The sequence below is a fragment of the Trichechus manatus genome, unplaced genomic scaffold, assembly GCF_000243295.1.
Source record: "Trichechus manatus latirostris isolate Lorelei unplaced genomic scaffold, TriManLat1.0 scaffold00021, whole genome shotgun sequence".
In the NCBI taxonomy this organism is placed as follows: domain Eukaryota; kingdom Metazoa; phylum Chordata; class Mammalia; order Sirenia; family Trichechidae; genus Trichechus; species Trichechus manatus.
The window spans coordinates 22,151,520-22,164,011 of NW_004443957.1; the positions used below are offsets into that span (position 1 = coordinate 22,151,520).

Genomic DNA, 12,492 nt, shown 5'->3' on the forward strand with positions numbered 1-12,492 from the left:
GGGATATCATTGCTGATGTCAGATGGATCCTGGCTGAAAGCAGAGAATACCAGAAAGATGTTTACCTGTGTTTTATTGACTATGTTAAGTAATTCGACCGTGTGGATCATAACAAATTATGGATAACATTGCGAAGAATGGGAATTCCAGAACACTTAATTGTGCTCATGAGAACCTGTACGTAGATCAAGAGGCAGTCGTTTGAACAGAACAAGGGGATACTGCATTGTTTAAAGTCAGGAAACGTGTGCATCAAGGTTGTATCCTTTCACCATACCTGTTCAATCTGTATGCTGAGCAAATAATCTGAGAAGTTGGACTATATGAAGAAGAATGAGGCATCAGGATTGGAGCAAGACTCATTAACAACCTGTGTTATGCAGATGACACAACCTTGCTTGCTGAAAGTGAAGAGGACTTGAAGCACTTACTGATGAAGATCAAAGACCACAGTCTTCAGTATGGATTACATCTCAACATAAAGAAAACAAAAATCCTTTCAACTGGACCAATAAGCAACATCATGATAAATGGAGAAAAGATGGAAGTTGTCAAGGGTTTCATTTTACTTGGATGCACAATCAACACCCCTGGAAGCAGCAGTCAGGATTTGTATTGGGCAAATCTGCTGCAAAAGACCTCTTTAAAGTGTTCAAAAGCAAAGATGTCACCTTGAAGACTAAGGTGTGCCTGATCAAAGCCAGGTGTTTTCGATCACCTCATATGCATGTGAAAGCTGGAGGATGAATAAGGAAGAGGAAGAATTGATGCCTTTGAATTGTGGTTTTGGAGAATAATATTGAATATACCATGGACTGCCAAAAGAACGAACAGGTCTGTCTTGGAAGAAGAATGAACAGGTCTGTCTTGGAAGAAGTACGACCAGAATGCTCCTTAGAAGCAAGGATGGTAAGACTACATCTCACATACTTTGGACATGTTATCAGGAGGGATCAGTCCCTGGAGAAGGACATCATGCTTGGTAAAGCAAAGGGTCAATGAAAAAGAGGAAGACCCTCAAGGAGATGGATTAACACAGTGGCTGCAACTGTGGGCTTAAACATAATTTTGAGAATGGTGCAGGATCGGGCAGTGTTTCGTTCTGTTGCACATAGGGTCGCTATGAGTTGGAATCGACACGATGGCACCTAACAACAACAACAACTCCTATCATTCTTCAAAATTCAGGTCTGGTACCACCTGCAGAAGGAAGCCTTCCCTGACTGCCCCAACTGTGGTAGGGCTCCACTGAGGTGCTTCTGCAGCATACCTGGTACTTACCTCTAGCCCAGTTTCTATCACATTATTGTGCCCTTTTTTGTCAGTGGTATATTAACTTCTTGGGGCCAAGGACTGGATCCTCTCTTTATTCCCAGCACCTGATGCAGTGCATATGGTAGGTGTGCAGTACGTATGGGACTGATTGAATTGAATTAAAATGAGTAAGTGGGACTGTTGTGCAGAAGCACAAGATAGGAAGGCTCTTTTTCTCTTTTATTCTTTAACCAGCCTTGATTATTTTTATTATTAAAATCATAATGCTCAGTTTGGAAACTTGTGAAAATATAGAAAGTTATAAACAAAAACAGTTGTCTATAATTCAGAGGTAACTACTATTAATATTTTAGTTATTTAAAATAGAACCCCACCTCCACACTGATGTCCATCATCTATCCCCTCACCATAATTTATTCTGTAATCATAAACTGGTTATCCTATTTATTTACTACTTTATTTTCTATCTTTTTTTAAACCATGTTTTGTCCCCTGCTGCAACTCTCAGACACATAGGAGGTGTTCAGTAAGTCTTTGTTGAATAAACGAGTCAATCTCATCTAATTTTATTTATATATACATATTATATGGAGGCCTGGTGGCGTAGTGGTTAAGAGCTACAGCTGCTAGCCAAAAGGTCGGCCGTTCAAATCCACCAGCTGCTCCTTGGAAACCCTGTGGGGCAGTTCTGCTCTGTCCTATAGGGTCACTATGGGTTAGAATCAACTCAATACCAACGGTTTTTTTTTTTTTTTAATACATATTATATATACATACCCGGAGGTGGTATCATACTTTATGTACAATTCCAGACTTTTCTTCACTTGGCATTATACCTCATCATGCCACTGACTTGTTTAAAACCTTTCAGCGGTTCTTCACTGCCCTTAAAATGGAGTCCAAAATCCTTACTATACTTCACAAACCATTAGTCTTTGGAAACACACACAATCATCGTCCATGAAGCTAAAGCTTCCCAAGTCCTCAGCATCATCACAGCCCAGCTGGAGGCTTATCTCCCCATTCTTTCCCTTCCAGCCTGCTGGGCCCTCTTCATTTTCCACCAACAGACCCCACCCTCTCCTGTCTGAGGGCCTTTGAACAAGTTGTTCCTTCTGTCCCACTTCCTCTTCCTTGAAATCTCAGCTTAAATCGTTCTCCTCAGACAAGCTTTCCCTGACCCCCACCAGGATAAGTCCCCACATTATATGCTCCCATAGTATCAGTACCTCCCCTTTTTATAACCCTTATCATATTTGTAACTATTTGTTCAATGCCTGTCTTCTGGATTTGACTGTAAAATCCATGAGAGCAAAAGCTGGAACTGCCTTGAGCACCACGGCATTCCCAGGGCCTAAGTAAGCGGGCAATGATTCTTTGCTGAATCAATTAGCATTAAAAAGTGTGTTCTTAGAAATTAAAAAAACTCTTTGTAAACAACATTTTAATGAATGCACAGTAGTTTTTATAGATGTGTCACACTTTTCTTATTACTCTACAGGCATTTAGATTGTATTCAACTTTTTTACTCTTTTTCACAGTATTAGGATGAAAATCTGTGTCTTAGTCTCTAATTATTCCTTTAGATTCCTAGTATTACTTGCCTGAGTTAAAAAGAAATCAAGTTTTAAGGCTCTTTACATGTACTGATGAATTGATTTCTAGAAAGATTCTACCAACTTATACTTCTACTAGCAGTAGAAATAAAAGGAAAAAAACACAAACAAAGGAGTTTGTTACACAGAGTTTTGGTGAATATTTTATTGCTCAATTTCTCTGAAAAGAAAGGAGCGTAAGTCAGCATACCTTCTAGGTCTGGGGAGACTGAGATAATGGGATCTCAAATGAGACATCCCGGTTTATTTGTGGTGCCCGGTATTTGTATTTCAGCGCCCAATGATGGAGGCAATTTGATACTCCCTTCAGGGTTAGAGTATTTACCTGGGAGTAGTAAGTGTTAACCTGACTATACTAAGCCCTAGATGGAGTCACTTATGCTAAGCCCCTCATAAGCAAACAGAAACCTACGTTTCTATTTCCTGTAAATGCCTAATCTTCCCAGAAGCTAAAACCTAAGTCAACCAGTCTGCACTTGCTACCTCAGTTATAGTATACGACCTTGCTACGAAACTTCCCAATATGCCATGTAAGGAAAGGAACTTAGAATTAACTCATCACTTTTTGCCCAGTATAGCTTCCTTGTACTTGTGTGTCCGTTGCCTATGAAATAAAACCCTTCTGCTTTGTACTGCTCTTCTGAGCTCTGGTCTGACTTTCAAACTAGATACTACCCAATTCTCAAATTGCTAAATAAAGCCAATGAGTTCAAACAAAAATTAATGTTTTGTTAAAAATTTCATTTAACATTAGTAAGGGAGGGAAGGTGTTCCTTCAGCTTTGTGGTCAAGTTGACCCTGGCATCCTGCTTCTTCCATTTTTCAGTCTATTTGATTTGGATCTAGGGTTCCAGTTCTCCAATATCAAGATGGAACCAGTGGAGGAATTGACCTGGGATAGGCAGAGGAGAACTTGTATCATAAGTACAAATCTAGACTATGTGGATTCAGCAGTCAGGTTGGTAGAAGTTGAGGTAGTTCTCATCTGCATCTATTTTCTCAATGAAGCATGTGGCAACATCATCAGGTGAGGCATAGGGGAGGAGTATGGGAGATTCGAAAAGAAAGGTGGTATGAAGCTGTAGTCTCAGAATAAGTAAATAAACTAGGATAGTGTGGCTGGAATTTCAGGAAGTATTAAACTTGAGATTTAAAGTGAGGCCAATCAGCAGTGGGGTGTGATTTCATCCAGATCCATTTAGCTACTTAAGTTTAGATGCAGAATCAGTGTGTAGTTGGGTTTAATATGATTTAAGGTTTTTTCCAGGCTAATACAACAGAAGGAGAGAGGCTAATGCTGGGTAAGGTGGGAAGTGAGGCCAGCAGGAGGGGTGATGGAGCCTGAGAAAGTAGTTGCATCAAGGGGTTAGAGGTCCTGAAGAATTACTTCAGTGGCGAGGACACAGCTGGAAAAATAGGATGTCATGATTAGAGACTGAGATCACAGGGCTTCACAAATGTTTTAATCATGCTCATGTGAGGCAGGAGAGTGGCCGAATTAACAGTTTAGCACTCCTAAGAGCAGCAGCTATCCGGGACTGACCTGAGAACTTCATTTACTCTACAAATGGAGAAAGCTGGAAGGAAGAGTGGGGAGAGGGAGTGTAAAATAAGCTAGTTTGTCTGATTGTCTCTTATACCCTGAGGCCAACCGCTTTTCTTAGAGGTTCAGACAAGATAAAGGTGGGGATTCATCTGTAAAATGTGGCCCTTGTTGCTACAAAAGGCTAGTACACGGGTGAGAGGATCAATCAATCCCTTGGTGTTAAATTCCTGTATCTTTGACTAGTCTACTTAGGGACTTTGGTTTTCTCCTCAGCCATGGGAGGGAGAAGTTTTAAATTTTTTTGTTTTATTTTGTCAAGAAATCACATCCTACTATTACACCCAGGCCATTTTTTCAGCATTACTTGCTGCTGCTATGTCTTGAACAGTGCCCGAGGGTAGGAGTGTGCTATATAATACACCTTCAGACTTCACAACTTAAGCAATTCTGTGGTCATGTGGGATGGCAAGAGTGCATTTTTTATGGTTAAAAGTGTCAGGGTCTATGAGTGGCCTCTCATTTGCCACTTCATTGAAGAGGGAGGATAGCAACTATAGGACTTCAGGCTAACAAGGGTTAACCAAGAGCAAGGCCAGCTAGTTAGGTTTGAGAAGGATGTTGTTGAGTCAAATCCGACTCATAGCGACCCCGTGTAACAGAGTAGAACTGCCCCACAGGGTTTCCTAAGCTGTAATCTTTAATGGGAACAGAATGCCAGGTCTTTTCTCCCTCAGAGTGTCTGTTGGGTTCAAACCGCTGACCTTTTGGTTAGCAGCTGAGTGCTTAACCATTGTGCCACCAGGGCTAACTAGCAGGCAGAGGCTGACAATTACTAACCTCAATTAACCCTTAAATTACTTAGCCTTCTCTTAGTAGGTATGTATGGGATGAAGACTTAACCCAAAGAATTTGGTCTTTGACCTGGTTCCTTTAACCTCTAAACCCTTGGTATTTCCTGAGTGACAAGGAATGTCTTGTTATTCATGGAGGATTTCAACCACATCCGACAGGTTATGCTAACCAGGTGATTCATGATGGGTCAGGGCTGGCCATGCCAGAAAGACTCACCACATGGTATCAGCCTGACCTGGGGGGTGGAGGGGGAGAGGGGGCAATGGACTGAATTCAACCATGTGGGCAATGATTCAATCACGTCTACATAATGAAACCTCATTGGATGAGCTTCTTGGTTGATGACAGACATAAATGCAGAGAGAGCGGGACGAAGGAGGAAAAGACACATCCCCTTGGGACATGGAAGTTTCACGTTGGGGACCCTCCTAGACCTCACCCTGAGTCTCTTTTGTATTCTTATTGCTCTAAAACTATAATCTTAAGTACTTTCCTGAGGTCTGTGAATTATCAAGCCTGAAGAGTACTGGGAAGCCCCAAATTTGTAGCCAGCAAAAATGAGGGTGTCCTGGGGACCCCTGAGCTTGCAGCTGATATAATGGGAACCAAATTTGTAGCCAGCAGGTCAGAACTGCAAGCATGCTGGGACCCTGGAACTTGGGGCTGATGTTTGAAGTCTTGGGCAGACTTGGCAGTCTGGTGGCCTGTGCCCCTTAGCGTGAGCTCTGACCTAACTCCAGTGGTTACGGTCAGAAGAACTGCATTTGCAGTCGGTGTCAAACAAGACTTTTAGTAAGAGTTGGTGCTGGAAGACACACATCATGATATGCCTCTGAAGTTTGCCTTACCCAAAGAAGAACCTCCCCTTTGAAATCTTGTGAGAAACACTATCAGATCCTTTAACTCTTGCTGAAACGGTGGTGTAAGTGGTTCAAGCTGCAACCAGAATTAATGCCCAGAGAGCCTGAGAATGGATGCCACCATTTCTAAACTTCAGTCTCAGATTAGGAGAAAGTGGTCAGGTGGGAAGGTAGTGGCTGAGCAAAAGGTGAGCAGACACTGAAATGGGGGTAGGAGGAGGGGTGGAAGGGGCTGAGAAAGGAACGGAAAGAGGCGCACGGGAAACAGCATGGGCTCTGGAACTAGACCAGGACTCCCATCGCATTGCCCACTAAATGTGTCTCTAAGATGACTAGAACTTGTTCAAATGTTTGCTCATCTTCAACAATAATTATGAATAAATAATAGTAATTATTATTAGGCCTTTCAAGATATCTGTGCTTAGAAACCCCGGCACAGTACAGATGAAAAGCCCAGAACCACAGTACCTAAAAGTGGCCAATGAAAGGAAATAGCTTCACCGGAATTAACAAGGGTTAGTGTTACTTTTTATGACAATATTGAAATGACAATTGATTTTATCAAATCTAAGTAAACACAAAACACAGCCATGTTACAAATACTGACACTGAGTTACTAATACTCCTTCAATTCTATTCTGAGGACCCTTCACACTAGTTGAGCTGTGGAACTATTCAATGTATTCCCGGGTTTCGACATCTAAAATTCACTCCTCTGGGTAAAATGAAAAAATTTAAAAGGGAAGATAGGGTGGTTAAAAAATTTTTAAAGATATAAAGACATGTACATGAATGCTCAAAATTAAAATTAAAACGACTGGAATATTTACATGTTTTATTAAATCTTTACAATCAGTAATTATAATCAAATACACAATTATATACAAGGATTATATACATTTTGCCCAGACTTTTACATCACAGTAGTTTCCCCTAGAAATATTGCATACATTTATCACCAAACAATAAAATCCAACAACAGTAGTGTTACAGCACCTGTTAGTACAGACATCTTTTTCATAAATTACATCATAAGAAAATATACGGCTGTAAATTGGGCTTTTAAAAATGTCTTTTTATAAAATCTGAACATACAATATTTCATTCACAGAATGTTTTTTTTTTTTTCTATGTTCTGACTGAAGCCTTGTGCATAAAACGACCGCTTGGAATATTTACTAAGTTCTCCCCTCTCCCCTCCCAAAAAATTATGAGTGCTATGTGAATTACTTATGCTGAGCTTTTTTAAATGATGAATTTGGCATGGGGTTTGGTAAGAGAACAAATGCTGGTTTTACTGTAAAAAGGGTTGTATGATGGTAATTTAAATTTTAAAAAAAATTCTCAAGAGAGTAATTATGCCAGAGAAGTTCAAATCAGTGTACATTTTTTATTTCACTCTCTAATACTGTGAAGAAAACAGGAAATGCATGTCAAAAAATAATTTGTTCTGAAACAACAACTGTACTCTTGTCGGAAGCCTATTAAAGGTTAAAGAGAAGGAAAAAAAAACTAAAACAAAACCCTACCCAACAAACTATCCCACCCCAGACATATCCAGTAAATTACCATTCTTTCACACTTAAAACTTCATGGGAAAAGTATTGCAAATTAGGGTCGATCATTTCAATGGACTTTTACAAGCAGAAAAAACTATAGCTATCTTATTTTTAGTAGGTAAACAAGTTAAGTTTCAAAACTTGAAAATACCTGAATTAAATACTTGCTCTAATATCGAACTTTTAACTTTCGGATAAAATCCTTACTTGATTCCAAGTTTGTAAACATTATATAAATCCTTCTTAGTCAAACCATTTTATGGCTGTGGTGATCACTTCAGCTCAATCTTTAAGAAGTTAACATTTAACTGAGGTAGACCAGATGTTTCTAAATTCAGGGTCTCATAGAAACCCCTGAATCTTTAGGAAGCAAATAAAATGTCTAAAAAGGTATTTAAAAATAAAACATTAAAAAAAAACAAAAAAAACTAATGCTGTTGGAATTTTTTAATGAACTCAAAAACTACTTCATGGCAGTATGTCAAGTAAATGAATGTAGAATCAGTTACAGTGCTGGGGTTTTGAAGTTGAACATTACACCTTCATTTCTTAACTAGAGAAAAATCAAGTATGATTCCTTCTGGGTATTAAGTATAATATGTTAATTTTTTCTTTTTTCTGAAAGAATTAACTTTTCTACAGAAGTGAACAATTTGCTTCTAGACCTCAATGAAAGGCAACAACTCCCCCTAATGGCCAGAAGAAGGGAGTGTGGCAGTAAACTGGCTTCTGTGTCACAAGATCCTTCATGCCATTAAGTTCTCCTTGCTGGGAAAAAATGCTGTTTTGGTAACTTAGAAAAGTTAGATTTAGACAACAATGGCTTTGAGCTGCAAATACAAAAACCAAAGCAATGAATATAAGGCTTCTGTAATCAAAGTCTTAAAGGAACATCTGCTCCTTTTCGCCAAGCCCCAGTCATATAAATCAAGGCAAGTCAACTAATTAAGCTTCCACTATTTTGGCAGCTTTGCAATTAAGACGAACAAAGCACTATGTCTATCCTTCTTTATACTGTATTTATTATAGTTCTATCTTCTTACACCAAATTTCACATGCAAAGAGACTAAAAATAATCCATTTTGGTGTCAGGTTTAATTAAGGGCCAATAAAGATCTTGTATACGTCTACTCTTTTTTTCCCCCAAAGTGAATTCTCTATTAGATTTATTACTCACGGACCCAATTTATGCTTAGCTGGAATTCTCGAAAACAGCTATTTAACCCCTTATAAAAGAATTAGTTTACCTGGGACCTAAGACACACTGTACATGAATATACATAACTACAATACAGCACTGCTGTTCTTTTAACAGCTCGATATACAGTTTAAGTTCATCAGTACCTCAAAACTGTGTTAGGAAAGGTTACTGTGTAATGTAATGGGAAATAAAAAGGAAACTAAGTCTCAAATATTCCTTTAGAACTGATTCAGGTAAGTTTAAACAAATAAATAAAATGGGTAAAGCCATGATTTCAACTACAGGTTCGTCTACAGATATTAACAACAACATTTTAAAGCTTAAATGTGGCCAGCACCAGATTGCCACAAAAAAATTTTTAAATTTAAAAAAAAGAAAGAAAAAATTCTCATTAAGCTATATGTTAATTACTACTGTGTAGGTTTCTTTTACACAAGTCACCATAGGCTAATTCAGGTCCATATCAGAAGGAAAAAAAAAAGCAAACCTAAAAAGCATGATTCAACAGAAAATGTGACAGATTCCTTAGGTGCAACTTTAGAAACCAAAGTTTCAAAAAAAAAAAAACAAAAACGAGTAGTTATTCCAGGATTTTTAGATCACTACCACAGTTTCATCATGGCTCCATAAGATAGAAAAATGGAACAAAATGTATTCAGCTGTTGGCAACACAGGCCTTGTGGCTCAAATTGCATACTAAACATGGGATGGAATAAGGCTATGGCTAGAGGTAACCACCTCTAAGAGAAATGAATTGGAAAAGATTTATAATCTACCCTACAAGGATATAACGCTAAATTCCATTTCAGAGTAGTCATACCTTTCCCAATGGGAAGTTCATACTGCAACATTATAATTTCTCCCTAGCTCCAATTTTTCCAAAGCATTAAGTAACCAATTTCCACAATATATTATCTGACTTTTTTACCTGGTCCCACTGATTAGTCTTTATGCAGAGAGCACACAGAGAAAGTACATTGGCTTCACCTTTGGTTTAAATAAAAAGGACACTGTTAAGACGGGGGGAAAAAAATCAAGTCACCTTGATTACTTGTCACTGAATGAAGCAAGAAAGTGATGAGCAAAGACTGTTCTCACCATGAACGCATTTGCTTCATAACCACTTAAGTCACTTGAGTGTTTTTGTGAAGGCAGCATAACCAGAATGCCAACAATGCTCATGTCTCTTCCCAAAAGAGCTTCTAACCCTAAAACCAAGAAAGCCAAGCTTCCTTTAATTAGAAAGCTATACAAATTCCTATTCCCCACTCCACTATTAACCAAATTTGGTTTTTGTCTATCCAGAGACTGCAGCAATCTGGTTCCCAGAAACGCCCAGTAATCTTTCCCTAGCCTGAGGTGTTGCAGGACAGTGCAATGCTGCCGTTTGAGGGAGGAACTATGAGTTTCCATTTTCGATGGGGCAGTTTTAAACAAGGCCAATTCTAACACAACATGCTCTGATTCCTATAATAACTATCCCAGTCAGAACGTGGTTGCTCATCACCATACTTAACGCCTCCCACTAGACAGCCTGCTTAGTATTAGGGTGTCTATTAACCACAGTTTACCTTTTCTTTTTAAATACCTACCACCAGATTCCTTAGTGAGTCATAGTTCATCCTTCTCCATCATTTCAAATGCTTCTATATCTTCATTCCAGTCTGCTAATATGGAGTCTATAGGCTGGACCTTTTTACCCCAGCTAACATTAGGATTGGAATCTTCCTCAGTTTCTGATTGTTCTTGAGGTTGGTTATCTAAATCTGTACATTCATCATCCAGACTTGTAGTCTCATGGCTTTCTGTGGGATTAGAATTCTGTTCAGAAGGGGAAATGCCTGCAGCACTGTCCATCTCTGCTGGAGATAATGATTCTGATGATTCTGGGTGAGAGTTTAGAGAACTCTCCTCAGGAGACTCTGGATCAACCAAATCAACCTCCTGAGAACTTGATGTAACCTGTTCAGCACTCTGATTCTGAGACTCATTTTCAGAGGATGGCTGTTCTTCACCTTCCATTTCAGGATCTGTATAAAAAAGAAGCAAACTTCATGCTGCTTTATCCCTGAAAAAATTTACTGTTATACTTTCAAAAGCATACTGATTTTTGCAATAAAATGAAGTAAAAAAGTCAAGGTGCACCATGTTACTGCAGAATGGTGAACATTAATGCTGAAAATTTTAAAAAAATCTTATAGATAATGCAATCACTTTGCAAAATGCATCAGTATTAGAAAATATTCTTTTCTAAACTGAAAGAAATGACTCTAAAAACGTGCAAGACTACCTGCCATGAGTATTAATAAATGCCAAGAAATACACTAAATAACAGTAAAATGCATATAAAATTTCAATTTACATCTAAAATTTATTAAGTTCAGGAAAGCTTGCACATGAGAACATACTAAAATAGAATAAACTTTAAACAGTACATATCATTGCTATATTTTAAGATAATATTCTTTTGAAAAGCGAAATTCCCACTCAGTAAGCCACGAAGATGCAGATAATACAAGATTTTTGGATGACTAAGGATATTAATGTGACTGATTAAATATTTTTGCAAAGAAGACCTAAGATAATTTACAAAATTTCTATTTCATTATTGTAGGTCTATGAATTATTAAGATACAGTCATTTTAAAATCCACTGGAAGACTAAAAAGTAGGCTAGACCTCTTGTAATGCACATACAATGAAATTACTAGGGGCATTTTATTTAGGGTTCCCACAAGAAAGTGCTTCAAAAGCATCCACCCCACATGCTCAACCTCTGCCTCTGCGATGCAGTCGGTCAGCAAACACCTACTGAGTGTCCACTGTGTGGCAGGCACTGCGCAAGGTGCGGGGGATAAAACGAGGAGCAAAAACAAACGCTATACCTGCCCTTACGGATGGGGGCGGATGGAGGGAAGAACATTTACAAACAATCACATGTGGCCAACAGACACATGAGGAAATGCTCTGGATCACTAGCCATTAGAGAAATGCAAATTAAAACCACAATGAGATACCATCTCACCCCCAGCATTACTAGCACGAATCAAAAACACTGGAAATAACAAATGTTGGAGAGGCTGCGGGTAGATCAGAACTCTTATGCACTGCTGGTGGGAATGCATAATGATACAACCATTTTGGAAAATGGTATGGTGCTTCCTTAGAAAGCTAGAAATAGAAATACCATACGATCCAGCAATTCCACTCCTAGGAATATATCCTAGAGAAATAAGAGTCGTCAAATAGACATATGCACACCTACGTTCATGGCAGCATTGTTCACAATAGCAAGAAGATGGAAACAATCTAGATTCCCATCAACAGATGAATGGATAAACTATGGTACATACACACAATGGAATATTATGCAACGATAAAGAACAATGATGAATCTGTGAAGCATCCCATAACGTGGATCAAACTGGAGGACATTATGCTGAGTGAAATAAGTCAATCACAGAAGGACAAGTACCGTAAGAGACCTCTATCATAAAAACTCATGAAAAAGTTCACACACAAAATGTAACAATCTTTGTTGGTTAAGAGGGATGGGAGGGGTGGGGGAGGGAACTAAATAGACA

General features: G+C 38.7%; 1 protein-coding gene across 3 annotated transcripts in view; it reads right to left on the bottom strand.

The window, feature by feature from the left end:
• Positions 1–6,951: 6,951 nt before the first annotated feature.
• EDEM3 (ER degradation enhancing alpha-mannosidase like protein 3) overlaps positions 6,952–12,492 on the bottom strand; it is an 87,468-nt gene continuing 81,927 nt past the window's right edge. For 2 of the 3 annotated variants that reach the window (XM_023728119.1, XM_023728120.1), the window contains one exon: positions 6,970–10,939. In XM_023728119.1, coding sequence (XP_023583887.1) covers positions 10,521–10,939 — 419 coding nt within the window. In that variant the 3' untranslated portion in view covers positions 6,970–10,520. Of the gene's footprint in view, positions 10,940–12,492 lie in introns of all 3 variants that reach the window. The other variant, XM_004372912.1, reaches the window with a different exon arrangement.